Raw genomic sequence first — 25857 nt, forward strand, 5'->3', positions numbered from 1 at the left:
TCTTCTCTCACTTTGGCCCATACTTTCATATTTAGTGTAACTGCTCAGAGACAGCTAAACTCTCTTTAGCCATCTGTCCCACTCATCTCACTGACTGATCCTTGAGGACCTATACACAAAATATCTGAGGGTATGGAGGCACTTAAATAGGGGCCACAGTGTCCGGAAGCAAAAAATAAAAACAAAAACAACAACAAAAAAACCAATATCCATCAGCATTACAATCTCAAGTCATACCTGGAAACAGCTAATTTGAACATGTTTATTGAGAGCTTGTAACTATGCTTGGCAGTGTTTCAGGGAAGAAGTACCACATAGAAAACCAAATGTTTAAAAAACTCTGGTGCTGAGGTGAAGTCCCCTATCCAATCCCTATCCAACTCTCTAACCCTGCAAATAGGCAGAAAGAAGCATAGCACTCTGGTGTATTAGGATGACAGGGCTCATGGCTTCTCTATATAGCCACCAATTCAGAAAGAAATGGAGGTTTGAAAAACAAGGCCAATCTCTTTCTTTTAAAGTACTCGGCTGGGGCCCAAAGTAATGCTTCATTTTACTCCTTCCTTCTGTTTACTCATGGTCTTAAAGTGGGAACTGGAGAAGGGGAGGGGCCCAAAGTTCCATCAGAAATCCTGAAATGAAAAGGAGAATGGAAAACATGGAGTCATGAGAAGAGACCAAATATTAAACAGAAGGCTTCTGTTCTAGTTCCCCACAAGAATTCCTAAAGACCACATAGAGGAGCCCACGGGTTCTGGTCTTTCCATCTATTAGATGAACAGACAACTGGTCACCATCACTTCCAAGGACACACACAGTAGCTCTAGAATGCTCACCTCCATGTTCAGCTCTGTAGTATCTAATAGGTCCAGCCCATGCTCACTGGGAGAAGTGCTACGAAGTTGCTAGAGCAAACAGAGCCCAAAGTTAGAAAGGTTGTTCTAAATTCAACCCACCAACAGAAACACAGTTCCTTCTGAAGTCTCAAGGAATAAATCATAGAAATGATCCTTCTCTTGGCCTGCTGGTTGAACCCTTTCCATGCATTCAGCTATGGAGCTAGAGAATAGAATGGTCCTAGCATTCTGGCCAGGTTATTTGAACAGAGGTATGAAGGTGTTGTTTAGATTTTCCTCTGAGAACAAAGTCTCCATTCTCTCCCCTCCACAGAGAAAACAATAAAATAACAGCACACAGTACTAACTAAAGTGGATTGACTATCTGCAAGGGGGCTCTCCTCCCCTCTGTCTCCTGTAAGACCTACTTGATATGTATGTTGATATCTTAAATTTTGGGGCCCATAGAAGTAAGAGGTGAGCTTTGGAATATGTTTAGGTGACAGCATGGAGTCCTTAAAACTATGTTAGCACCTTTACAAGAGGTCAGTTTTAGTTTGCTCTTGCCTGCATGAGACAACCTGCAACTAGCACTGAGCCCTTACCAGAACCCATGTGTGCTTAGAAGAACTCAAGACTTCTAGCTTTCAGAGCTGAAGGAATAAATATCCACTACTTATAAACCTAGAATCCATGCTTCTCTGAGTTAAGGCATAGTCCTTTGCAGTTTATGAGGCAAGGCTTTGTACTCTACACTATGTATAAACGCTCCATTGTAAGGATGGAGAAGTGAGACTGAGACAAGCAACAACTAACTTGATATGAAACTAAGGACTCACATTCAGTTGACCTCACTTCAAGCTGTCTGTTTTGCTTACTAGGTCAGATCATCCACTGAAGAAACCAGGTAGGCATGCTTTATGGTAGTGGCAGGGGACCTGGAAATGCCATAGAGTTGTGGCAATAAACATGGCTACAGCCAGTACCTCTGCCATGAGGCTGGAATCTCAGAAAGCTAAGGAATGGGCTGGATCCAGCCGTCAAAGCCATGGCTTTAATCCTACCCATAGTGCTTAGCAAATTAAAGACTCATGTGGTCAGAAAAAGAGAGATACAGTAAAGACAGATTCAAAGACAAAAAAAACACCTCTAAATGGTTTACTGTCTTTAAAAATAGATGTAGGCTTGGGAGAAAAAAATAAAAAAAGGGAGTAGTTGGGTGTGGTGGCACACACCTTTAATCCCAACACTTGGGAGGCAGAGGTAGACGAACCTCTATGAATTCAAGGTGTGGTGGCATATATCTTTAATCCCAGCACTTGGGAGGCAGAGGCAGGCAGATTTCTATGACTTCAAGGACGGCCTGATCTACAGAGGGAGTTCCAGGACAGCCAAAGATACACAGAGAACCTGTTTCAAAAAGCCAAAAATTAAAAGAAAAATAAAAGAAATAAAGGTTAAAATAAAGCCACAGAAAGATGAAAAATATACAAAGAGTCTGGATACTGTATGCTATTACATTCTCTTTTAATTGTTTGAATGCTGAGGAAGGAACAACAGCTGCTAAAAGATATTTGCTTATAAATGCTGCTGAATTTACCCAAGATAGGTATTTTGAAAATACCTTGACTTCAAAATTGAAGTCAAAAGACATATTACATTGGAGAAGAGGTGTTGCTTTTGTTTCCACAGGAAATGAGAGGCTGTAGATTCATTCTGAGCTAAGAAAATCAGGTTTGATCAAGGAAGATCACCTGAGAAATCTCCGGTAGGACAAGATGGCTCAGATGTCTGGAGTTCTACATCCAGAACAGATTCAAGACTGCTGCCTGAGATGATCAAGCTTCACAGGATACTCCAGGCAGGACTTAATCATAATTCTAAATTTTCTGTATGTCCCCATAAGATTATTAGTGCCCCCAACCAGCAGGAAATAGCCTGAAAAACTACGTCCACATCCCCAAAAAATGGACTATGGATAATGGTCAGGAGAAAAGTTAAACAAAGGATATTAGATTCAGAGTTCTTGGGGTTTTTTTTGTTTTTTTTTTTTTTAAAAGAGTGGGAGGCCAGGCAGTGGTGGTGCATGCATTTAATCCCAGCATTCGGGAGGCAGAGGCAGAAGGATCTTTTTGAGTTCGAGGGCACCATGGTCTACAAGAGTTAGTTCGAGGACAGGCTCCAAAGCTACAGAGAAACCCTGTCTCAAAAAACCAAAAAAGAGTGGGGAATAGTGTGGGACAATGGTCTGTATTCTGTCAATTATATTTTAAATAAACGCTGATTGGCCAGTAGCCAGGCAGGAAGTATAGGTGGGACAACCAGACAGGAAGTAGAAGCAGGACAATGAGAACAGGAAAATTCTGGGAACAAGGAAGTCCTAGTCTGCAGTCCTGGCCCAGCCACAGAAGATGTGACTTCCTCGCTGAAAAAGGTACTGAGTCATGTGGCTAGCATAGAATAGACAAGAATAATGGGTTAATATAAGTTATAAGAGTTAATAAGAAGCCTGAGCTAATGAGCTAATCCATTTATAACTAACAAAAAGAAGAAGGAGGAGGAGGAGGAGGAGGAGGAGGAGGAGGAAGAGAAGGAGAAGAAGAAGAAGAAGAAGAAGAAGAAGAAGAAGAAGAAGAAGAAGAAGAAGAAGAAGAAGAAGAGAAACAAACAAACAAACAAACCAGGTAGTCAGGAAAGAGAAAAGGGAAAGTGGAAGGACAGGGACAGGCAGCCTTGTCAGGGAAGTGGAGGGAAGGAAGGGTGTGGCTGGGGGGAACTGAGGGATTTGTCTCTGACTCTAGTCAATTCTTCCAATTACTGGGAAATTCAGTGACAACAATACTTATCTAGAAACTGTGAAGAAATGTGCTATTCCAAATCTTTTCCTTTTTAAAAACATTTATTTATTTGCATGTGTGCATGTACATGTGTATGTGTGTGCACTGTGCATAGGTCACAGGGCAAATTTTGGAAGTAATTTTTCTCCTTCTACCACATGGGTTCTGGGAACTGAACTTGAGCCTTCAGGCTTAGCAGGAGGGTCTTTATCTGCTAAACTATCTTGCTGGCCTTTGCATTTCTAATTTCTTTTCCTTTCAGTTTTCAAAGCAGGGTCTCACTAGGCTGGGCCTAGAAGTCACTTTGTAGCTCAGAGTAGCCTTAAACTCACAGTAATCCTCTTGCCTCAGTCTCCCAAGTGCTGATATTATAAGTGGGCTCCTTATTTAAGAAAAGTGAAGTATAAACTAAGTCTGCAACCTTTCCTCCTTCCCTTTATGATTCTTTCAAACAACCTTTAGCAGCTTTCAGAAACAAGGGTATCATTGACTGACAACAGGTGTCTCAGCCTCTAGTTCTGGGAAAGGGGACTGTTGGGTCCACACCTTGTCTCCACCTTGCCATTCTTCACATGATCCATCCATAAGTCCTAGCTCTTCTTCCTCATCCTCTTCCATAAGGCTGAGTCTATGGTAGTGACAAAGAGTACTGGTTTTCAGATGGTCCTTCCAGGCCCCCTGAGTTTTTCACAGGCACAGGGAAAGAGGGACTGGCAGCAGGTGGAGTAGGAATTAGGACTCTAGTTCCCTGGGAGGAGCCGCTTCTGGGAGGAGCCACCCTTTACACACTGGAGATACGTGCTATGATGTAAGGAATGTTCCGGGACCAAGACAACCCAGGGAGCACCGGTTCAGGTGAGAAGTCAGAGTGGATAACATTAACACGGGAAGGGGGAACCTAACTGGGTCAGTTGCTTGCCCAAACCAGAGCCTGAAGGATCACACTGAATCTGGAAATACTGTGCACTCGACATCTTCAACCTCTGGGTGCCTGGAAGTTGCTGACTGTTGAGAATAAAGCAGGGTCAGTAACAGGGTTTGAGAAAAAAACAAAGGATAAAAAGAGTAGAGAATAGCATGGAGTGTGGAGGAGACATTTTGCATCTATAAAAACAATGGAAAAGCACACACAGATGAGTGTGCTGTGGGGGAAAGAACAAAAATACCAAGGTTTCCCTGGCCTCACCTGCAGATCAGCTCTGGTCCTGGTCTACCTTTTTGCCTCTTGCCCACTAGCCTCAGGGACTGTCTTCTCTTTACTGCTGTGGAGGTGAGGGTAGGTTTTGGGTAGCTACTGTTCAGTTGAAGGCTTTCTTCTTGGGATGAGAGCTCTTCTCCCTGAGACCTACAAGAGCCTATAAAGCAGATACACAAATCAAATAGATCAGGAACCTGCCATGGATTACTTTTACAAAACCTGTCCAGAATTTCTTAAGAGAAAGTTAAGCAGAAAAGAAATGGAAAAATCTACATAGCCTTATTTTATTCCACCTCAATGAGCAGAACCATACATAATAATGTACCTGTGTGTGAGTTATGATGTATCATTATGTTTAGCTTCTATCTTAGCAAATACTATCTATCTAGAAAACAGGACAGAAAGAGAAAAATATCTACTTCACAGAGGGCATAAACATTTGATGATAAATGTGGGAGATGACTGACTCCCTAAAATTAAGCAGTTAGGCCATGAATTCTGAAGTCCTATCTATTCTAGATTAATGGTAATCATTTTGGAAACAGAGGCTTCAGCAGGGCCAGGGAGACCGGGTTTTCTTAAGTCAGAAGATAAAAAGATGGCAATGCTAATGCCATCTTACCAGGGAGGCCCAGTACTTTCTACAGAGGGTAAAGAAGAAAGATGCCACTAACTGAGGTGTCCACACCAGAGGCTCTCCTTCCCTGAGAAAACTCAGGTGGTGATGTGATTTTAAAACATCAGTCAAATGTCTATCACCATTTGCCAGGGGTGAGCACTCTATTGACTCTCTTCCTCCTCTGCAACCATGTATGTAACAAAGAAACCAAAAACCTAAAAGTTGCCACCATTAACCTATATGAAGTGAATTTGGATTAGTCAATGATTAGTCAGTTAGACACTACATACAAAAACACACTTTAAAAATAAAAATAAAAATATTTAAAGTATTAAGCAATAGTGGAGAGGGTCTCTGAAACTGACCTCCCCTTGTAATCACATTAATGACTACCTTAATTGTCATCATAAAAACTTTATCCAGCGACTGATGGAAGCAGATACAGAGATCCACAGCTAGCATTAGGCCAAGTTCCCAGAGTCCAATCAAAGAGAGGGAGGAGTGATAATATGAGCAAAAGTGGTCATGATCATGATGGGGATACCCACAGAAACAGCTGACCTGAGCTCGTGGGAGCTCACTGACTCTGGATTGACAGCCCAGAAACCTGCATAGGCCCAAACTAGGCCCTCTGAATGTGGGTGACAGTTGTGAGGCTTGGGCAGTCTGTGGGGCCAGTGGCAGTGAGACCAGAATTTATTCCTAGTGCTTGAACTGACTTTTTAAAACCCATTTTCTTTAGAGGGATACCTTACTTGGCCTAGATATATGGGGAGGGCCTTGGTCCTGCCTCAAAGTGATGTATCAGACTTTGTTGCCTCCCCTTGGGAACCCTTAACCTCTCTAAGGAGTGGATAGGGAGAGGGTGGATGGAAGGTGGGGAGGATGGGAGGAGGAGAAGGAGAAGGGACTGGAATTGGTATGTAAAGTGAGAAAAGATTGTTTTTTTAAAAAAATAAAAATTTAAAAATATAGGTAAGGTAGAATTCATTCTAATTAAGAATTTCTACAATGCTGGGTATGCCTTCAATCCCAGCACTCAAGAGGCAGAAGCCGGTAGATCTCTGTGAGTTAGAGGCCAGCCTGGTCTACAAAGAGTTCCAGGACAGCCAGGGCTACATGGAGAAACCCTTCTCAAAATAAAATAAAATAAAAAGGATACCAACAAAAAAATAAAAGAATATTAACAGCATAAAAAGGTAACCCACAGAATTTGAGAGCATTCTTGTATCTCTTTACCTAATAAAGATCTATCTAGAATATGTAAAGAACCCTCAACAACTCAACAATAAAAAGACAACATAATTTTAAATTCCACTGCTCATGAGGTAGAGATAGGTAATCTCTGTGAGTTTGAGACCAGCCTGGTCTACAAAGTGAATTCTAGGACAGCTAGGCCAACACAGAGAAACCCTGTCTCAGGAAAAAAAAAAAAAAAAGATCCAAGTTCAGTTTACCTGTGCTCATGCTCACATGCACATTCACACACACACACAGACACACACACTTAAAACTTGAGGTAACAGGGCTGGAGAGATGGCTCAGAGGTTAAGAGCATTGCCTGTTCTTCCAAAGGTCCTGAGTTCAATTCCCAGCAACTACATGGTGGCTCACAACCATCTGAAATGAGATCTGATGCCCTCTTCTGGCCTACAGGCAGACACACAGACAGAATATTGGATACATAATAAATAAATAAATAAATTAATTAATTAAAAAAAAACTTGAGGTAGCATAAAAGTCACCAAAGTGCACACTTTAAAAAGATGGCTTTCACTTTTATAGTATGTAAATTACATTTCATTAAAACCAATAACAGTTTTAAACTTACATTTTGAAGTGCATATCAGCAAATGCACATTAGCATATCAAATTGATTAGAATATTACTTAACACAATCTAAAAAAAGCAAATTAAAGACATTAGGTAAATGTTAAGACAAGTGGTGATCTGAAAGTTACTTGAGAAATCAGTATATTGTTTGCTGTCAAGAAAGTACATCCTAAAAAGACTGCTTGGTTCAATCTTTGGCTTATCAATAGTTTCTATGTCATTTTTCTAAGTTTGCTATTTTAAGTTGGCTATATAAATGATGAAGAAAATGAATGACAGTTGGTGCCTGATGAAATCTTCAACAAAGTCTAAGTTTGAAGGAGACTAAAACCTACCTCTTGTTATTCAGGCAAAGGCAAGTAGGATGTAGTGCAGAACACACTGATGTGTACCTACTCAACCCTGACTCTTACCTTCAACACGCTTCTTCTTTGAGTGGGAGGGTCCCTGAGGGCTGGCCTCTGCTGTGTTCTCTACAGGGTTGAGGGAGTGGTAGTAAGTGGTAACTGGACCCCAGGAATGGCTACGTGCCTTGGAGACATGCTGAAGACACTTTTCCAGGTAGGATAGTCTAAGAAGGGATGGTACAGAGAATAAATGAACTGAGCCCTGCACAGACTCTTCTGTAAATCCACATCTCTACTCAACCACTAACTTACAGTAACTGCTTGTCCTGGTGGAAGAGGCGGGGGGAGAACTCTGAAAGGAGCTCCAGGAATGCAAGATTTGGCGGCTCACGAGAAGAGTCAGCAGGAGGAAGCTCAGACAATGAGAACTTGATGCCTTCCCTTGATTGGGTAGAATTATTTCATCTGGAGTCTGAAACATCCTAACCAAGTATACCATCACCACACCCTTGCTGCCCAGACCACACTCACCACCAGCCTACCTGCTGCTTCTGCACATGGTTACTCTCCCCACCAAGACCTGATCACCTGCCCTGCCAGTGCCCAACCTCCAACCAGCACTTCCTCACTTGTGCAGCATGACCACAAGGTCTCGGTTGTAAAGCTGCTGGGGTCCAAAGCTCAAGGCAAATCTTCGGGCCAGGTCCCTCATCTCGATGAAGGCAGGCAGTTCCGTCAGGCCCTGGGGCCCCTGCTCCTGCATCAGTTCTGTGTACAGCTGTGTTCAGGAGACAAGGCACATTTGGAAAAGGTGACAAGGAGTTCTAGAAAAGCATAACTCTCTTCTCTACTCAAGACTCCACAAAGCTTGGGGTGTGGGGTACCACCTACTAACTTTCCTCCCTAGTTACATCCACACCCTAATCCCCTACAGCAGAGCAAATCAGCTCTGCTCTGTGGTGAGGGTTTTTAAAATGCAAACTCAGCCTTACACTTGACGAGTAAGTACTTTACCACTGAGCACCACCCTCAGCATTCTACCTCTGCGGTGATGAATAAAAATGTCATGGCTCAGCAGGTAAAGGTGCTTGCTACCAAGGCTGACAACCTGAATTCAATCCCCAGAATCTACATGGTAGAAGGAGAAAACCAATTTCCACATTTTCCTCTGATCTCCACACTTAAAACTGCTTCCCTCCCACCACAGCAACACACATAAAATAAAGTTTTAAAAATTAAATGTCTGTCATAAGTAAAAGAGGCTGTAAGAAAACAGACTAAAAAGTAATCAAGAATTCCCTAGAGGCTGGAGAGCTGGCTCAGTGGTTGAGAGCATTTGCTGCTCTTCAGAGCACCTGAATTCAATTCTTAGCACCCACATGGTGGCTTGCAACCATCTATAATTCCAGTTCCAGGGCATCTGACTCCCTCTTCTAGCTCCATAGGAACACGATGTTCAGACAATCACACAGGTAGAACACATACTTACATAAAAATAAACAATTTTTTTAAAAAAAAATTCTCTATCACTTTAGAATTGGTGTTAATAACTGATTTCTATGGAACTTTGGGAAGGAGGAAATTGCCTGGTGAGTTAGATTAGGGTTTGTGGTGATTTAAATAACAGCCCCCATGGGCTCATATATTTGAATGCTTAGTCACCAGGGTTAGAAAAAAATAGGTGGTGTGGCCTTGCTAGAGGATTAGACTGATTAAAAGGATTCATAGGTGTGGTCTTGCTGGAGAAAGTTTGTCACTGGGGTGGGTTCTAAGGTTTCAAAGGCCAAGTCAAGCCCAGTGTTACTCTCTTTCTGCCCTAAGAATCAGAATGTAGCTTTTAGCTACTGCTCCAGTGACTGCCTGCATGCCACCATGCTCCCTGCCAAGATGATAAAGGACTAAAACCTCTTAAACTGCAAGCAAGGCCCCCAATTAAAAATACTTTATAAGAGTTGCCTTGGTCATGGTTTCTCTTCACAGCAATAAAACAATGAGTAAAACAGGCTCTATGACATGTGAAGAAACTTGTCACAAGAAATGAGTAAAGAAAGTTTCTGTCCTTAAAGATCTTGCAGGATTATCCCTAAGATGCTGGGGCTGGACAATGAGGTGGGAATCTAGGAAGAGCATGCCACATTTGTGAAGTGTCCAGAAAAGATCACCTGCTTTAGGCTCAGAAGCAGGATCCGAGAGCACTGACATCGGTCAATTTGTCTTGCTCGAGTTAATGTTTCCTTGATAATGTCACCGTAGTCTTCATAAAACTAAGGGAGAGGAGGTAAAGAAGGTAACATTAACTACAGGAAAAATCTCTTTGGTTTCTTCATTCACATCCCTAATCACAATTGCTTCCCAAAGAGTCATAAGGAGGAAAACAGTAGTATGAGTATAAATAACTCAGAGACGAAACCTCATCTCTAATAGTGCGGTGTCCAAAAGGAACGAAACTTAATGGGGGAAAAAATTAAGGGCAGAAACTGATTGAACCCAACGATTGGAGAAAAGGAGTGGAGCACCAGTACCCACCCTGGGACAACACCAGTTCCCCACACATCCCTCCCACCAGTCTGGAGTTCTGAGGAACAAGAGCTTCTGTGCTGCTCATTGCTTTGCCCTTAGCACCTGGCATGTCTGATGCTCAGTAGACAGAGAGGAATACAATGGCAGGCTGAGGAAATGGAGCTAGTTATACATATAGGTTATCTTGTGAGATTTGACTTTCCCCAGTTTTCTTTCTCTAATACCCATCCTGTAGGTTAGGTTTAAAGCAGGGAAAACATATTTCTTAATTGGAAAAAAATAAGTTATTTCCCAGTCAATAGCCTTTTCTATGTAAGTATTCACCCCCATATCTCTTTTCTTTGTCCTTTATCCTGAACTCCTACTGCTGTTCTCTCCTACTTCTCTTTTAAGCCTGATACTCTTGGACTGTCCTCAACCGCTGACTGATTTCCTTCCTTAGATGCTGCAGTGTTCAACTTGTTCCCTCTCTTTCATGTCAGGGATCTGATTACCTTGCTATAGTGTTTGAAAACGTCTGAGGCTGCGTCTAGCTCTAGTACCCCATAGAGCAGCAGTTTGCAAAACCCGGCAAGCAAGCGGCGCCGCTGGTGCAGGAGCTCTATCTGGACATGATCCTCTTGGGACTGACCTGTGCAGCAAAAATAGAACCAGCCACAGGTTTAGGCCTTCCACCCAAGATACTGTCGCCAGGCTCAGCCCCAAACCCTTCCTGAGCTCTGGGCCTAGAGTTCTTGTACCACTGCCCAGTTCTCCAGGCTGGAGAAAGACGTGATCCATGAGGAAACTGGCTAGTTCCGACTGGAGAGTAGCTTCCGGAAAAAAGACAAGGGGCCGAAGGAAATCCCGTCCCCCTGTAATCATCTGAGGGCTGAAGATGAGAAGCAAATCACTCAGTAAGACAAAAGCCTGTTGGGAAGGGAAAAAAAGAAAGGATGATTACAAAAATCAGAATATTTACAAAGATTATAATTGCACAGCTCATTTCTGTGGAGAACAGTCTCCTCAAACTACAGGACACACATGCTCACCTGCTCCTGAATCTCTGGATCTACATCTGAGAGGCAGCTCTGGCAAAGTTCACAGAAGGCTACCATTCTTTTCTTCAAACTCATCAGCTGCTTCTGTAAAAAGAGCAGCTTGCTTCACAGAGGAATGAAGGTTCAGGCTCCTCCATTCCCACTCTCCTCCTCAAACCCACACTCACTTGGGAAGTAGATTCTGAAATGTGGGTTACCGTCCATAGAATGGAAAAATATACAAGACTCAAGGCCGGCAAAACCACCTGTAACATGAAATGTTAGATCAGGTGGCCAGAGAGCAAGAGTGAGGGAGTGCCAACAACACAAAGAAGAGAAGCTGGAGTGAGGTGGCACACACCTTTAATCCTAACACTCAGAAGGCAGAGACAGGAGGATCTCCGTGAGTCTGAGGCCACCCTGGTCAACAAAGCAAATTCTACAACAAACAAGGCTACCAGAGATACCCTGTCTCAAAGAAACAAAACAGTAACAAACCCCATCTCAAAAAGAAAAGACAGACCAAGGAAACAGAATTCCTTTCTGATGGTAGAGGGATTATTTTGGACAATGTCCAGAGGCTTCTAGCCTAGGCAGAAATGTCACATCCTTCTGGTTTATTCAGTCTCCTAGAATTCCTCAATATTTACCTTGGCCCCCAGGAATCCCAAGAGAAAAGCCATTTCCAGGCACTGAAGCCCCCAGTCCACCTCAAAGAAGAACAGAAATGATAACCTACCCTACCTTCCTCCCTAGAGCACTGCACACCCCAGGACTGTGACCACCTAGGCAAAGTGGCCTCCAGAACACAGGTTCTGGGAGTCATCTGCCCTGCCTCTGTGTGTTTAGCCCATCACCTGCCTGGTGAGGAACTTCTCCAGTGTCCACAGCTTTCTGGAGGAGTCGATAACATGGTTCAGAGATCTCCCAGCGAGTCAGGTCATGAGCACTATAAGGAGACAGAAGGGAATGTTATATTGGGACACATCCAAGGCAATCAACACTAGAAGAAAGGGAAGGGGGCAGGAGAGATGCTCACTTGTAAAAGGCAGAGAGACGCTTCAGAGTGGCTGTCAGACTGTACACCTCATCCTCATCTAGGAAGGATGACTGAGGAACAAAAAAGCTCACAGCAAAGTTTCTCAAAACCTCATCATTAATTCTGGCCCTCTCTTACCCTCCCTGGGATGCCCTGCTGTTTAGCACCACCTGCATTAGATCATCAAGCTCCTGCTGGAATCTATCCGTAAGAAGATCCACTAGCTGGCTTCGGGCAAAGTCCACTCTGCTAAAGAAGGTAAACTCTGGCTTACAGAGCAGATAGAGGCCACGTGCTGCAGCCTCAAGCACCTCAGGCTCCACATGCTTCACCACCACCTCCTGGAGTTGTTGCAGAAGCAGCTCCAAGTGCTAAAAGGGAGACAAGATACGGTGGAGTATAGGCTGAAGAGTGACACAGGAGGATGAAAGGAGTGATGTTTAGGGATAAGATGTGTGTGTGTGTGTGTGTGTGTGTGTGTGTGTATGTATGTATATATGTGGGCCGATAGATTCTTCCTGAACCCAGGGCCTTACATAAACAAACCAACCAACCACTGGAAGAACCCTTAACTTAAGCAGGGAAATAGAAAGGTCTAGAAAATGAACTGTCTCCTCACCTTCTCCAAGCGCTGAGTGCAATAAATGCTGAGGTCAAAGTAACTAAGCAGTCGGAGCAGGGGAGCAACATTCTCTGCATCTGCTGAGAACTGTAATAGAAAGTGTGTCCAGTTAATTAAGGAACAAGGGGCAAATCCTTCCCCCATACTATCTTGGAGTTGGTCCCTCACCCACTTATACCCCAAACTGTATGAGAGGCTCTCTTACCTTGGCCAGGAGCTGAGGTAAGAGGGGGATGAGGTGCTCAGCCAGCTTCACCTTGTCATAAGCTTGAAGTTTGCGTTCTTTGGCAGTCAAACCCTGATGTTAGTAATTTGAAGTGGAAAATTGTGAAGAAACACTGAGTACAGAGGGTAAGTGTATCTGTACACACTTCTGCTCCATAAACTTTCCATCTGAGGAGGAAAAACTCAGCATATCCCTTCAGATGTTTTTTTTTTTTTAAATCTGGAGATGGGATTCTTAGAGGGAAAGGAGGGCCTGCGCCCTAACCCAGAAAGTAGAGGTAAAGAGGATCAATTGCCATCTGGCTCCAATATTACTGACCAGTTACAACCCACCACTCATGCCTACCTTCTTCCCTGTGATGCGCCCCACTGGTGGGTGACCCTCCGCAGCTTGCCGGGCACTGGACACAAGGATTTCTATCAGCATTCTCTCTTGCATATCACCCAGATCTGTGATAGAAAGAGGATCAAAAACCACAGATTAGCCATTCTCCATCTCCATATTCCCTCCCCAGGACACTTCTGTTGCTTTTTCCAAGTCAGGCAAAAATAAAACAAAACAAAACCCCAAACCTCTCAGTTTCACACTAGAAGATTCAAGATACCCAACCCCCAGCTACCATGTGGCACGCACTCTGGTCCTTCCGCAGTAGCAGGCTGGTCAGACTCTCCCAGTCCTTCAGATAAGACTGTGCACAGTCCCATAAGCTATCTACCAAGTAAGCAGCATGGTTGTGATGCTGTGAAAGAAAGTTCCTAGTAAGTTATCCACCGACACCACATCAAATTACTCCATCAAGTGGCTATTAGTAAGCAGGACCCTCCTACCCACTGCCTATCTTGTCCTCTACTTTTAGGTCTTAGGCATAACATTCCCTTCCTACATTACCTCACTCTCCATAAAGAAGGCCAGTAGAAGGTGGATGAAAGTCCTCTGGGCTTGTGAACTCCGGCGTCGCTCCCTGCCACCCACTGCTTTTGCCTCACACTCAGGATAGAAGATCCTGGTAGAATAGATATGGAAAGAATGTACCATGGGAGGAAGTGAGGACAAATGGACAAGTGGAGAGACAGGAAATTCTATAGGTCTAAAAGAGGAAAGGGACAAGAGAGACTTCAATAATTTTGATTAAGTCCCTAGGTAAAGCAGAGAGGGGTGAGGGGGTAGGCAGGCAGGCAGAGGATAGTATGACAAACACACACCACTCACTTCCAGTACACAAACTCCCCTGCAGAAGAGGCCATAGCACGATTAGAAATGTACACAATGGAGTAGATTTTCTCACAGTCTGCATTGGTCAGTACTCCCTCCATGTTCCTTCAAGAGAAAAGGAGAAACAGTGTGTGTGAGAAAGTTCTCATACAGCCAAGGGTAGAACAAAACAAGGCAATATCTACAAGGACATGACTCATAGAAAATGTTTAAGTGAAGAGAAGAAGAATTAAAGATAGGGAAAAGTACCCTTCCATTCTACAACTCAGAAAGTCCTGTCTTCCACTCTGCAAACAAGGAAGGTTGATTGTGACAGGTCAGGGACAGATGTCTGGTGGGGTTTGTTTGAGGCTACAAAGGCAAGTATGTGAGGCTGCCTCCCCACTTCCCACAACTCACTTCAGGATAAGGGTCAGCAACCTGATGGCCTCCACTGCCACTTCACACTCTTTGTCCATGACCATGGAAACCATCCGGTCCTGTGCAAAGAACATTATCCAATCTCTCTCACCCATTCCAAAACATCACAATCTCTATTTGAAACTCCTAACACAAAGGGAGCAGGAGCTTTATCCAGAATAGCTATCAGCTTGCCAGAGAAACTGGTGAAAGACCTGGGGTGAGGAAATGGGAACCACACCACAGAGCCAAACCTGGGAATGTTGTCCCCGTCTTACCTTGAAACGGTTGGTAAAGAGCTCCATGCGTGTGCTCAGCTCCTGATTGCTGTACAGCCCTTCCAGGGCCTTCACACACTTTAGGCGGACTTCCTTGTGCTGTTGAGGAAGGAGACAGGAAAAGGGAAACATGACTGACCAAGGATCCCTACAGAGCCTCCATGTGCCCCTTCACTATTCTTCATTCTGGGCATGAGTGATCTCTACACTGAGGACTCTTGGATATAAAAAACACTAAAGAGTTGACATCTCACTGAAAACAGAAAAGGCTCATAGAAGCACTAGACCACCACAATGAAAAGAATCCCCTTGACTGGCACTCGGGCATTTGTGCTACCATAACCAATCTGCTATTTCATAGGGAATACTTTCTTCCTCCATGACACATAAGGTTTCAAAGGTATTCTGACTCATGAATGCTTTTCTCCTTTCTGCTTTATCCTACCCTCTTCAGCACTGCAGTAATCTCAAGGTTCAGTGCCTTGATTGAGAGATCACTGTGAAATGATCTCACTAGGTGAAATGTTTGAATGGCAGACTAAGAAAAAGTGAAATATCTCAGGACAGGTGAGAAGAAGCGAGTTAACAGGAAGGAGGCTGACTTAACCTGACCTTATCATGCAGGGTCCAGCCAATGTATTTTAGGTAGCTGTCATTAAGAAAGGAGGTGCTGTAGCTTTGCATCCAACACCCAATCTCCTCGATGCAGATAGCACGGATCTCAGGAAGGACATCCCTAGACAAAGAGACAAACTGACATATTCTCTCAAAAGTTACCTTTTGGCTTACCACAATAACACTCTCAAAGAAGTTATGCTTGTGACAAAACACAGGTACTAGGCCTTTCATTTCCAACGTAAACACATGAAATATGTGAAATTAAATGATTCTTTCTATAGAAAGCATATGAGATAGTTTAACCTTGTACAACTACATCTCTATACTCCTTTAAAAGCCAATTCTGAAAGTTCACTTAAGTGTTGACCAAAATGTGCTGTTTTTCAATTTCTTTTCAAGAAATGATTAAAGTTCTGGAGAATCAGAAGTTGAAATTTAAACAAACGTGAGACACTACTACAAATACTCTAATTCTAAAAAAGGTAAAATTTAATACTATAGTTCTTCAAACACTGTGAATCTCCCCTACCCTTAGCACAGTGAAATCACAGGCTAGGCTAGGAAAAGGCTTGCTGAGCCAGACATGCCTCAGTATAGGCACCTTTCAGGTCTCCGCCCTGTGTGCTCAAAGAAAGACAGAGGTAGGGCCAGGACTTGGGCAAGGTCAAGAGGAGGAAAATACTCAATGATTATCTTGATTTCTGACTTTCCTTACCAGAACTCACAAAATCCTTTGCAGATAGGGATAAACCAGATCTTAGCTAATTCATCATATCTGTCAGTTTTCACTCCAGCTGCAATATTCTGCAACTAACTAAATAACTCAGCACTGGAAAGGGCCTTGTCATTCCCCCATGCTACCACCAAGGACAGCAGTTTCAGTAAGAGCCTGTAACTGACTCACCTGTACCGATGGACAAAAATACCTCTGAAGATAGCATTCATCATCTCCTCTATCTCTTCTTGATTCTCTTGGAACTAGAGGAAGGAATAAGGTCAGTCTATCCCTCTTGTACCTCAACAATATAACATCACAGTTATAGAAAATCCAACATCTACCCAGTTCCTATTATTGAAGGACAGAGTATGAACCATCAGGTATTCTATATTCCCTCCTAGTTACAGAAGAAGCAGTGAAATTAATGCCTCAAAAGTTGCTCTGTGTTTGATAATAATAATAATAATAATAATAATAATAATAATAATGCCCTGGGGACTGGAGAGATGATTCAACGGTTAAGAATACATACTGCAAAAACAACAACAACAAAAATACATACATACTACTTTTCCAGAGTACCCAAGTTCAGGTTCCCAGCACCCATATCAGATTGCTCAAAATTACCTGTAATTCCAGATCCAAAGGATCCTACATCCTCTTTTGGACACCTTTGTACTCATATCATATAGATACAGACACACATAAACTGGACTTAATGAATGAAAAAAATTAGGACACAAAGTTGGATGTATAGAGGAGTTGGGTGGAGGAATTGGGGAGAGGTAAATATGATCAGAATGCACTGTACAAAAGTCTCAAAAAACAAGGGTATTTTTAAATTAATATATATTTTTAAAAGTTTTGGTTGTCATGACTGGGTTGGGTATCAAAGTACTACTGGATTCTGGTAGACAGAGGGAAGGAAACAGTGCTAAACAACATACAAGGCCAGGACAGTCTCCCAGTGTCAATAATGCCACCACTGCTGAGAAACCCTGGACTAGATGAACAAGATAAAAGGAGAAAACATCTCTGAAACAACTAATCCCATTTCTTCACTACACTGATATATTAGGGGAAATCTGAGGAAGCAGACATTCTGTGAAACAATTAAAAAAGGAAGCCAGGTATTAGTGCATACCTCTAATCCTAGTATTAAGAAACCTGAAGAGGAGTTTGAGGCCAGCCTAGATTACATGTTCACGTAGCCTATCACAAAGGAAGAGAATATTAAAATAGGCTCCAGAAACACCACCATCAAATATCCTTACTTAAATCCTGGATGGGGTATTTTAAGTCTGGATTAATTAGAACGTATGAGAAAAAAATGGTACTGGGTAACAAAAACATGTTTCATTTAAGAGGGTATACTTCAACCTTTAGGGCCAAAGAACTATTATGTCCATAACTTACTATAAGCTATCAAAACAGTTAAGCTAATATAATGAAATACTGTTTATAGAATACACTACGCATATGGTATTCATTACATTTGTGTTCTATAATGCCTTAAGTTTTTCACATTTAAAAGATCATCAGTACCAAATTTTACAGAAGTCTGTAAAACAGAAATTGAGAAAAGATCACTGTTGACAAGATACACTTGTTTGGGGAGAAGCTTTGACAAAATGGAGCTAAAATACTGTCCCAATCAGTGAAAAGTCAGGAAAGTAAGGAAATACTGTAAAGAAAAATGAAAGTATATTACAGAGAAGTGGACTATAGAGTTGATACACATTCACAAATGGACAGAAGAAAACAATATGGTAAGGAGACTAAAGTGGGAGAATGACAACTGATGAATAGTCCAGAAAATAAAAGATTCACACTTGTGCAGCTCTCCTTCTCATAGAGAATACATACCAAGACTCTCAAGCAATGCTTAAACTACAGAAAGTATCAAATACCATCCACATAGGTTGAAAACATCTTTCTATAAAATTCTTGGGACCAGCAGTGTTCTAGCTTTTACAGTTTTTAGATTTTGGAATACTTACTTTACTCACTGGACACACAATTTCCAAATCCAAATCTGAAATAAACTCCAAAATGAAAAAAATTCCTGAATGTCATATTGATGCTTAAAAAGCTTTGTGGAGCATTTCAGAATTCATGTTTAGATTATGTTTAGAAATGTTTAGACTAAGGATGTTCAAACTGTATTATGTATTTATGTGTGTGTATGTACACCTATGAGAAACCACTCGTAAATTACAAAGTAACAAAAATAATGTTGGAATAATGTTATGTGAGCTTTGGTGTCTCTCTTTCTCTCATTTCTTCCCCCCTTTTCTCTCAAAATAGTAATATTGTACACTTTGGGGTTCTTTTTGCTTTTGAGACAAGGCCTCAATTATTCAGCCTGGCTGACCTGAAGCTCAGTGAGCTCCTCCTTGCCTCTGCCTCCTGAGTGTTAGGATTAAAGTTATGTGCCACCATGGCCAACTACTTTGGAGATTTTTGAACCTTTGTTGATTGTGGGAAACTGAAACCACAGAAAAGCTCATATAATGTATGGGTCTGCAAATCTAACGTGGGTCTATCAACATAATTTTAAATCCTAGACAGATCTACTAGTATATGTAGTAGGCCTTTAACATCATCCTGACAATGAAAAACAGCAAATGAGAATAAAGTTACATAAAGTTTGCTTCTCAGGCTGATACGGCTCAGTGGCAGTGCCTACCTGGAAGATATAAGGCCTTGGATTCAATTCTCAGTGCCACAGAAAAAGAAAACAAGGAAGAGAGATAGACACAGTAATAATTATTTCCTTCTCTTTTAGCATAGCAGAGAAGCAATTGTTTTTTTATGAGGATTGGGAAAATCATCAATAGATACAGTCAGACATGATATGTCCTACCAACCTCAAGGTGGAGAAGAGTCAGATACTAGCAAGGAGTAGAAGACAGGTATAGCAGCAGTGCTTGATTAAAACACTGCTACTTGAAATTTAATCAGTCTAAAAGATTTTCCCAGGGCTTATGTCTGCCCAAAGTATTATAGTTTAAAAATGTCTCCTCAAAAGATTCATATATATAAAAGCTTGGCTGCCTGCTGATAGACTTTTAAGAGGTGACTGGATCCTAAGAATTCTAACTTCATCAATGGATTAACCCACAGATGAGTCCATAGCTAAATGGACTTATGAGGAGGCAGGACTTAGTTGGATGGTGTAGGTCACTGGGGTCATGTCTTTGAAGGAAAGAGCTTATCCCCAGACCCTTCCCTCCCCTCTCTGCTTCTAATATGAGGTGAGTGGTCCAGCCCCATCATAACCTCTAGGCTCTAATAGTCAGCCTCACCGCAGGCACAAAGTCATGGAACCACCTGAACAATGACTGAAACCTCTCAAACTCTGAGCCAGGATAAAACCTTTCCTCTTTGAACTGTTTCTCTCGGGTATCTGTCAGAGTGATGAAAAGTCTACCACAAGGAAAACAAAACAAAACTTACTGTATGGCTGGGTAGCCAGTTAGATGATTATCTGATTTAAATTGATTAGAAGGTAGAATTACCCTTGTAATTATTTTTAATTTTTTTAATACTTTTCATACAATACATTTTGGTCATATTCTTTCCTTTCTCCCAATTCCTCCCAGTAGGATAATTCTTTTTAAAGAAAAGGAAACTTTTAGTTTAGTTAGGAATAATAATAAACTTTTAGTTTAGTTAGGAATAATCCTCCCAGTAGGATTATTCTTTTTAAAGAAAAGAAAGTTTTAGAAGTTATATAAGCAACAACTATCAGAACAAAATTTATTTCCAGGGGTGGTTGGAAGGTATGTGCTCTTTTCATATCCCAATAATTTGGCCTCCCATGTCATTTGTTGTTTCTCAGCACCCCTATGATAACCTGCACTGCACATTTAACATGAAATTTAAGCTTTTACTTGGCATGCCAATGTAAATGTTTCTTCAAATTAAACACCTGTGAGCCTGCGTCCCAGAAACAGGAGGAACCCACAATGACTTTTGATGGGATGTATTAGAGGAAAACTGTTGCCAGTTCCTATTCTTTATCTGAAAGGCTGCTAGAGGCCTATGTTTACTGAGATAAGTGATGGAGCCTGATAAGGTCTCAGCTGTAGAAAATAAAAGCTGGAAGAGGGGGTGGGGTGGGGCCAGGAACCTTCCTCACCTCTTTTTGTTTCTCCAGCAGACTCTCCAGTCGCTCCAGTGCTCTCTGCTCTGGATCCTTGTTTCGTTCAGCCTCATACTGACGCTGATTGTTCTCTTTGTGCAGACTCAATCGGAGTGCAACTCTTACTAGAGAAGTCATTAGCTTCATGGCTTTGAGTAAGAGGAAACAAGGAAGCCATTGTTCAAGCCAGAGGACAGAGCATGAGCGCAAAAGCAAAAGGGGAAAGAATAAAGAAAATAAAGAGCAGAGTGACCGTCAAGTCCTAAGGTTTCCTATCCTGGAGTGGCCCTCCCCTCCAACTTTTCTGACCTTCTTTTATGCACCAATCTATTGCCAGGGGTATGCTCTGAGAAGATATGAAAACTGGGAGTCATTATGGTGGTCTGCCCCTTTCCTATGTCTACTAGTGGAAAGCAAGAAGGAGCTGTAGGATAAAAGCAACAAGTTCTGGATAGCATTGATGCAGGTGAAAAAGAAAACTCAGAATAAAAAAAAAAGCATTCTCCACCTCATTAATCGCAGGAAAGCCCACTGAGTTGTGCAAGTGCTCACCAGCCAGGGTACTAGTATGACGGAAGGCGCGGACCTGGGAATCTGAGAGGCCAATGAGCAGGGAAATAAGATCATCCATAGGAAAGCCATCATAGAGGAGGCCGTACTGGCACTGATAGACCAATGTCTTCACAAACTCACAGAAGCTTCCCTGGAACTTCTTCCAGGATGGGCCTGGAGCTGTCAGGGGATAGTCCCCTGAGTCCTACAAAAAGAGTTTATGGAAAGAATAGGAAAATTACTAGGTCCAAGAAAGTTCAGGGATTTGAACATCAAAACCCAACAGTACATTAAAATGTAACTCTATATACTTCACTTTACGTTATCACTCAATCCCAGAGACATGCCAGCTAATTTCTGTAAGTTCCTTTTATTTTTTTTTAAAATAGATTTAACTCTTCCTTATAAAAGTTATTTCCTAGAATCAGAAATAAAGGGGCAATAAGTCTTGTGTTTTGAAATCAGAATAAGAGGAACAAGATGATTTCAATCAGCTTCTTTCACCTCATTAAACTGTTCTGTTAGGTGCTGGATGATCTCTGAGTTGGACATCATCCTGAACATCTCAGGAGTTACAGTACCTGGAAATTGAGACAAGAGACATAAAAAGAAAATAGTAAGACACAGATACATTTGAGGATGAACTAGAGTAAATATTGAGAAGAGCTTAGGGAGCAATCAGACAACTTGAATCCTTCCTAGTCATGAGCCTGTCACCATTCATTTGTACACGTGCTTTGAAATAACCTCTGAAAAATGCAAATAAACTATGCAAGTGAAGAACTATGCAAGTGAAAAACTATGGTTCAAAAAATATCCCCCAATCAAACAGAAAAAAAAAAACAAGACTAGGCCAGATGATAAAATCTTTTAAAACAAGTTGATACTCCTTGGCCCAATAAACTAAACCTTGGCATATGGAGTTTGGGGGGCTCTACAGCATCAGATAGAAAACATGGTGGCTGAGAAATAAGAATAATAAACTATCTCATCTACAAAGACTAAAAGGCACTAGGTGTTTTATGCACACCTGCAAACTCAGCACTCTGGAGGCTGAGGAAAATAGGTGAGATGGTTGATAAATAGAAACAAGTAATAGGTTGACTCATACACAAAGACTAAATGCACTGGATGCCACGTACATGCCCATAATTACAATACTCAGAAGATTGAGTGAGGCAGGAAAATTGCTTCAGGATCAAGACCAGTCTGGGATACACAATGAAACCCTAGCTCAAAAACACAAAACAAAAAAGCCTCCATTGGCATGACAGTCCAGTTTCAAATCTGTGCCTATCACTATCATGGCTGAAGCAAGATTCTTTTCCACCAAAGGGTTGTGTCTCAAAAATCAACATAGTTTCCTATTAAATTACTTCTAATACTTACACACTAAAACTATAGTTAAATAATGCAGCTCTCATCTTACCTTCTTTACTTAAATAATTTCAACTGTACTCATAAACAGAAGAAAAGTTTTAAACATAAAGGATAAGGATCAGGAAGAGACAGGGAAGTTTCCTCACTTTTACATCCACAGGATCGGATGAAAAAATTAACGAGCTCCAAGAATCCTGCATTTTCATCTTGCTTGTAGTTTTCTAGCCATTCATCCACCAAAGACTAGGAGAAAAGTGTAGATGATTTCAATTCCAACAGATTGTCCTATTTCATCCAACTGAAATATGCAAATATCTTATTAAAATTACAAACATATTTTCAAATGTATGGCTAAACTAGAATGAAAGGTAGAACCCCACATAGGTCAAAAATGAGAAAGCAGCAATTCTGGAAGTAGGAAGCTGACTTTTGATGGAAGGGTTTCACTAAACAAGATAAATATTTAGAATGCATAGCATAGGAAATAGAGCCAAAGAATCGTTCCAAAAGTGGTCCAAGAAAAGGCTCCCATAAAAGGTTGAGTCCTACAGAGCTATATTTTTATGAAAATAAAGAATGGGAAATGAATTTACAGGGCAGTTGGAAACAGCAAGAGAATGTACTCTATAGGGTAGTTGGAGAGAAAAACTGGATCTCTACAAAACATTATAACCATACATAGTCCTTAGGACTGAATTTACAGCCCAGATTCTTACTACCTATATGACCAGAATAATCTCAGGTAGAGAACTAAATTAAAAGTGATTCTTGGCTGGGTATGGTGGTGAACATCTCTAACTGCAGTATTTGGGAGGTGGAGGCAGGCAGATCAGAAGTTCAAAGTCATCCCCAGCTTCATGGTGAGTTTGAAGTCAAGTCTGAGCTACATGATACTCTGTCTCAACACAACAACAGCAAAGTATTCAGAAGTGTTCCCATGTTAGAAACAAATTCAGGTTCCTCTCTTAAAAACACATCTTTGATCCTGACCCAAAGGGTTCCAACACAGGGATTTGAAGAAAATGAGTGAATCATAGTTAAAACCTAGTAAAACATAGGAGAAAAGAAAGCATTGAAAGAAATAGTTACAAAAAAAACAGACAGCAGGGGCTGGAGAGATGGCTCAGTGATGAAGAGCACTGCCTGCCCTTCCGAAGGTTCTGAGTTCAGTTCCTAGCAACTACATGGTGGCTCACAATCATCTGGAATGAGATCTGGTGCCCTCTTCTGGCCTGCAGGCATACTTGCAGACAGAATACCGAGAATATTGTATACATAATAAAAAAATAGATTTTAAAAAAAACAGACAGCAGAATTACAAGCATTCACTTATGGGACTGAAGGTTTCACCAATTATAAAATGGTTGTTTCATATGATTCAAGAAATATACATATAAATGTAGAAAAATACAATCAAATTTTAAAATAAGTTAACTTTGTAGAGGTGAGATATATAATAAAATGTATAAGTTTACTGCATATGGCTAGAAAAGTGGTTCAGCAGTAAGAACACTTGTTGTTCTTGCAGAGGTCCCAGGTTTGGTTCCCAGCACCACACAACGGCTCACAACCACCTGTAACTCCAGTTCCAGTGGATCTGGTGCCTCCTTTTGGATTTTCAGGGCATTACACATTCATGGTGCAAACACAGTATGTAGGCACTCATAAACATAAAATAACAAAAACACAAACTTCTTCCAGAAATTACTTTATTGTACAGGATTGTTTTGGCTATCCTGGGTTTTTTTGTTTTTCCATATGAAGTTGTGTATTGTTCTTTCAAGGTCTGTGAAGAATTGTGTTGGGATTTTGACGGAGACTGCATTGAATCTATAGATTGCTTTTGGTAGGATTGCCATTTTTATTATGTTGATCCTACCTATCCAAGAACATGGGAGATCTTTCCATTTTCTGGTATCTTCTTCAGTTTCTTCAAAGACTTCAAGTTCTTGTTGAACAGGTCTTTCACTTCTTTGGTTAGTGTTACCCCAAGGTATTTTATGTTAATTTTGGCTATTGTAAATAGTGATGTTTCTCTGATTTCTTTCTCAGCTTCTTTATCACTAGTATATAGGAGGGCTACTATACTGAAGGTATTTATCAGCTGTAGGAGTTCTCTGGTAGAGTTTTGGGGTCACTTATGTACACTATCATCTGCAAATAACAAAAGTCTAGACCATGATGGGTACACCCACTGAAACAGCTTACCTGAGCTAATGGGAGCTCACCAACTCCAGCCATACAGGGTAGGAAACAGCATAGGTACAAACTAGTCCCTCTGAATGTGGGTGACAGTTGTATAGCAGTGGCACCAGAATGTATGTCTACTGCTTGTATTGGCTTTTTTGGAACCTATTCTCTTTGGATGGATATTTACTCAGCCTAGCTAAAGTAGGGAGGGCCTTAGACCTTCCCCAAAGCAATGGGCCTTACCCACTCTGAGGAGTGGATGGGGGTGGGGGGGAGACTGGTAGAGGGAATGGGAGGAGGGGAGTGAATGGGAACTGGGATATGTAAAATGAAAAAAAAAGATTGTTTTCTTTAAAAAAAATAACACTGGATGGGCTACATAGAAGAACAGATGGTGAGCTGAATCCATGAAAGTATCCAAAATGCAACTCAGAGAGGCTGACAGATTATCAAAGAAGTATTAAAGGGATCAGAAAAAAGACTGAAAAGTTCTAAGATCTAACTGAATTCTAGAATATAATAAAATGAATAACGGGAAGTATGTAAAAAGAATTTTCTATACTTGTTGAATGACATCAATTCTAAAATTCAAGAAGCTAGTGGATCTCTAGCATAACAAATAAAAAGAGACTTAACCTTTAAACAGCCCATAAGACATTAGAACACAAAACCAAGAAAATCTTCAAAAATAGTAAAAAAGCATCATTTGCAAAGACTATACATTCAACATTTTACAAACAAAAACATTTACAAGTAAGAACTATGCAAATACAATGCCATGAAACATAAAGAACTATTAAATTAAAAAAAACTTAAAAATCAAATTCCTTAGTTGTATAAGCTATACTTCAAAAGCTCAATAATCACAGATGGCTAGTGGATACTGTACTAGAAAACTGATGTGTAGCACTTTTACAAAACACTGTATTTTAAATTTTTATTTACCATTTTGTACATATGATTTGTGTATGGGTTTGAGCACATCACAAACGTGAAAGTCAGATGACAGACTTTGGGGAACTGGTTCTTTTCTTCCACATCCACATGGCTCTGGGAACTAAACTCAGTTATCAAGCTTAAGTGACAAGTGCTTTACCCACTAAGTCATCCCACCGACCTAAAATACTGTACTGATTAGTGTTAGATGAATGATAGCTGATTTTCAGTAGCAACAATAAAGACAGAATTAAAGTGCTAAGAAAAACTATATCATCTCAGTATGTTATACGTAGTCTAGACAGGGTAGTAGCACATGCCTGTAACTTCA

General features: G+C 41.2%; 1 protein-coding gene across 3 annotated transcripts in view; it reads right to left on the minus strand.

The window, feature by feature from the left end:
• Window positions 1-248: 248 nt before the first annotated feature.
• The window catches only part of Stag3 (STAG3 cohesin complex component), a 34252-nt gene continuing 8643 nt past the window's right edge, over window positions 249-25857 (minus strand). For all 3 annotated transcript variants that reach the window (XM_048436970.3, XM_048436969.3, XM_085682839.2), the window contains exons 5-34: window positions 22547-22643; window positions 21525-21601; window positions 21021-21225; window positions 20466-20617; window positions 16508-16581; window positions 15598-15721; window positions 14986-15084; window positions 14708-14787; window positions 14306-14413; window positions 13985-14099; window positions 13730-13835; window positions 13442-13545; window positions 13076-13168; window positions 12868-12957; window positions 12419-12619; window positions 12249-12319; window positions 12071-12158; window positions 11398-11475; window positions 11222-11314; window positions 10931-11099; window positions 10685-10821; window positions 9833-9934; window positions 8300-8448; window positions 7983-8111; window positions 7737-7894; window positions 4860-5028; window positions 4577-4678; window positions 4220-4301; window positions 837-905; window positions 249-632 (exon numbers count right to left, since the gene is read on the minus strand). In XM_048436970.3, coding sequence (XP_048292927.3) covers window positions 624-632; window positions 837-905; window positions 4220-4301; window positions 4577-4678; window positions 4860-5028; window positions 7737-7894; window positions 7983-8111; window positions 8300-8448; window positions 9833-9934; window positions 10685-10821; window positions 10931-11099; window positions 11222-11314; window positions 11398-11475; window positions 12071-12158; window positions 12249-12319; window positions 12419-12619; window positions 12868-12957; window positions 13076-13168; window positions 13442-13545; window positions 13730-13835; window positions 13985-14099; window positions 14306-14413; window positions 14708-14787; window positions 14986-15084; window positions 15598-15721; window positions 16508-16581; window positions 20466-20617; window positions 21021-21225; window positions 21525-21601; window positions 22547-22643 — 3330 coding nt within the window. In that variant the 3' untranslated portion in view covers window positions 249-623. The remainder of the gene's footprint in view (window positions 633-836; window positions 906-4219; window positions 4302-4576; window positions 4679-4859; window positions 5029-7736; window positions 7895-7982; window positions 8112-8299; window positions 8449-9832; window positions 9935-10684; window positions 10822-10930; window positions 11100-11221; window positions 11315-11397; window positions 11476-12070; window positions 12159-12248; window positions 12320-12418; window positions 12620-12867; window positions 12958-13075; window positions 13169-13441; window positions 13546-13729; window positions 13836-13984; window positions 14100-14305; window positions 14414-14707; window positions 14788-14985; window positions 15085-15597; window positions 15722-16507; window positions 16582-20465; window positions 20618-21020; window positions 21226-21524; window positions 21602-22546; window positions 22644-25857) is intronic.

The sequence above is a fragment of the Myodes glareolus genome, chromosome 2 (genome assembly GCF_982192425.1).
Source record: "Myodes glareolus chromosome 2, mMyoGla1.1, whole genome shotgun sequence".
In the NCBI taxonomy this organism is placed as follows: domain Eukaryota; kingdom Metazoa; phylum Chordata; class Mammalia; order Rodentia; family Cricetidae; genus Myodes; species Myodes glareolus.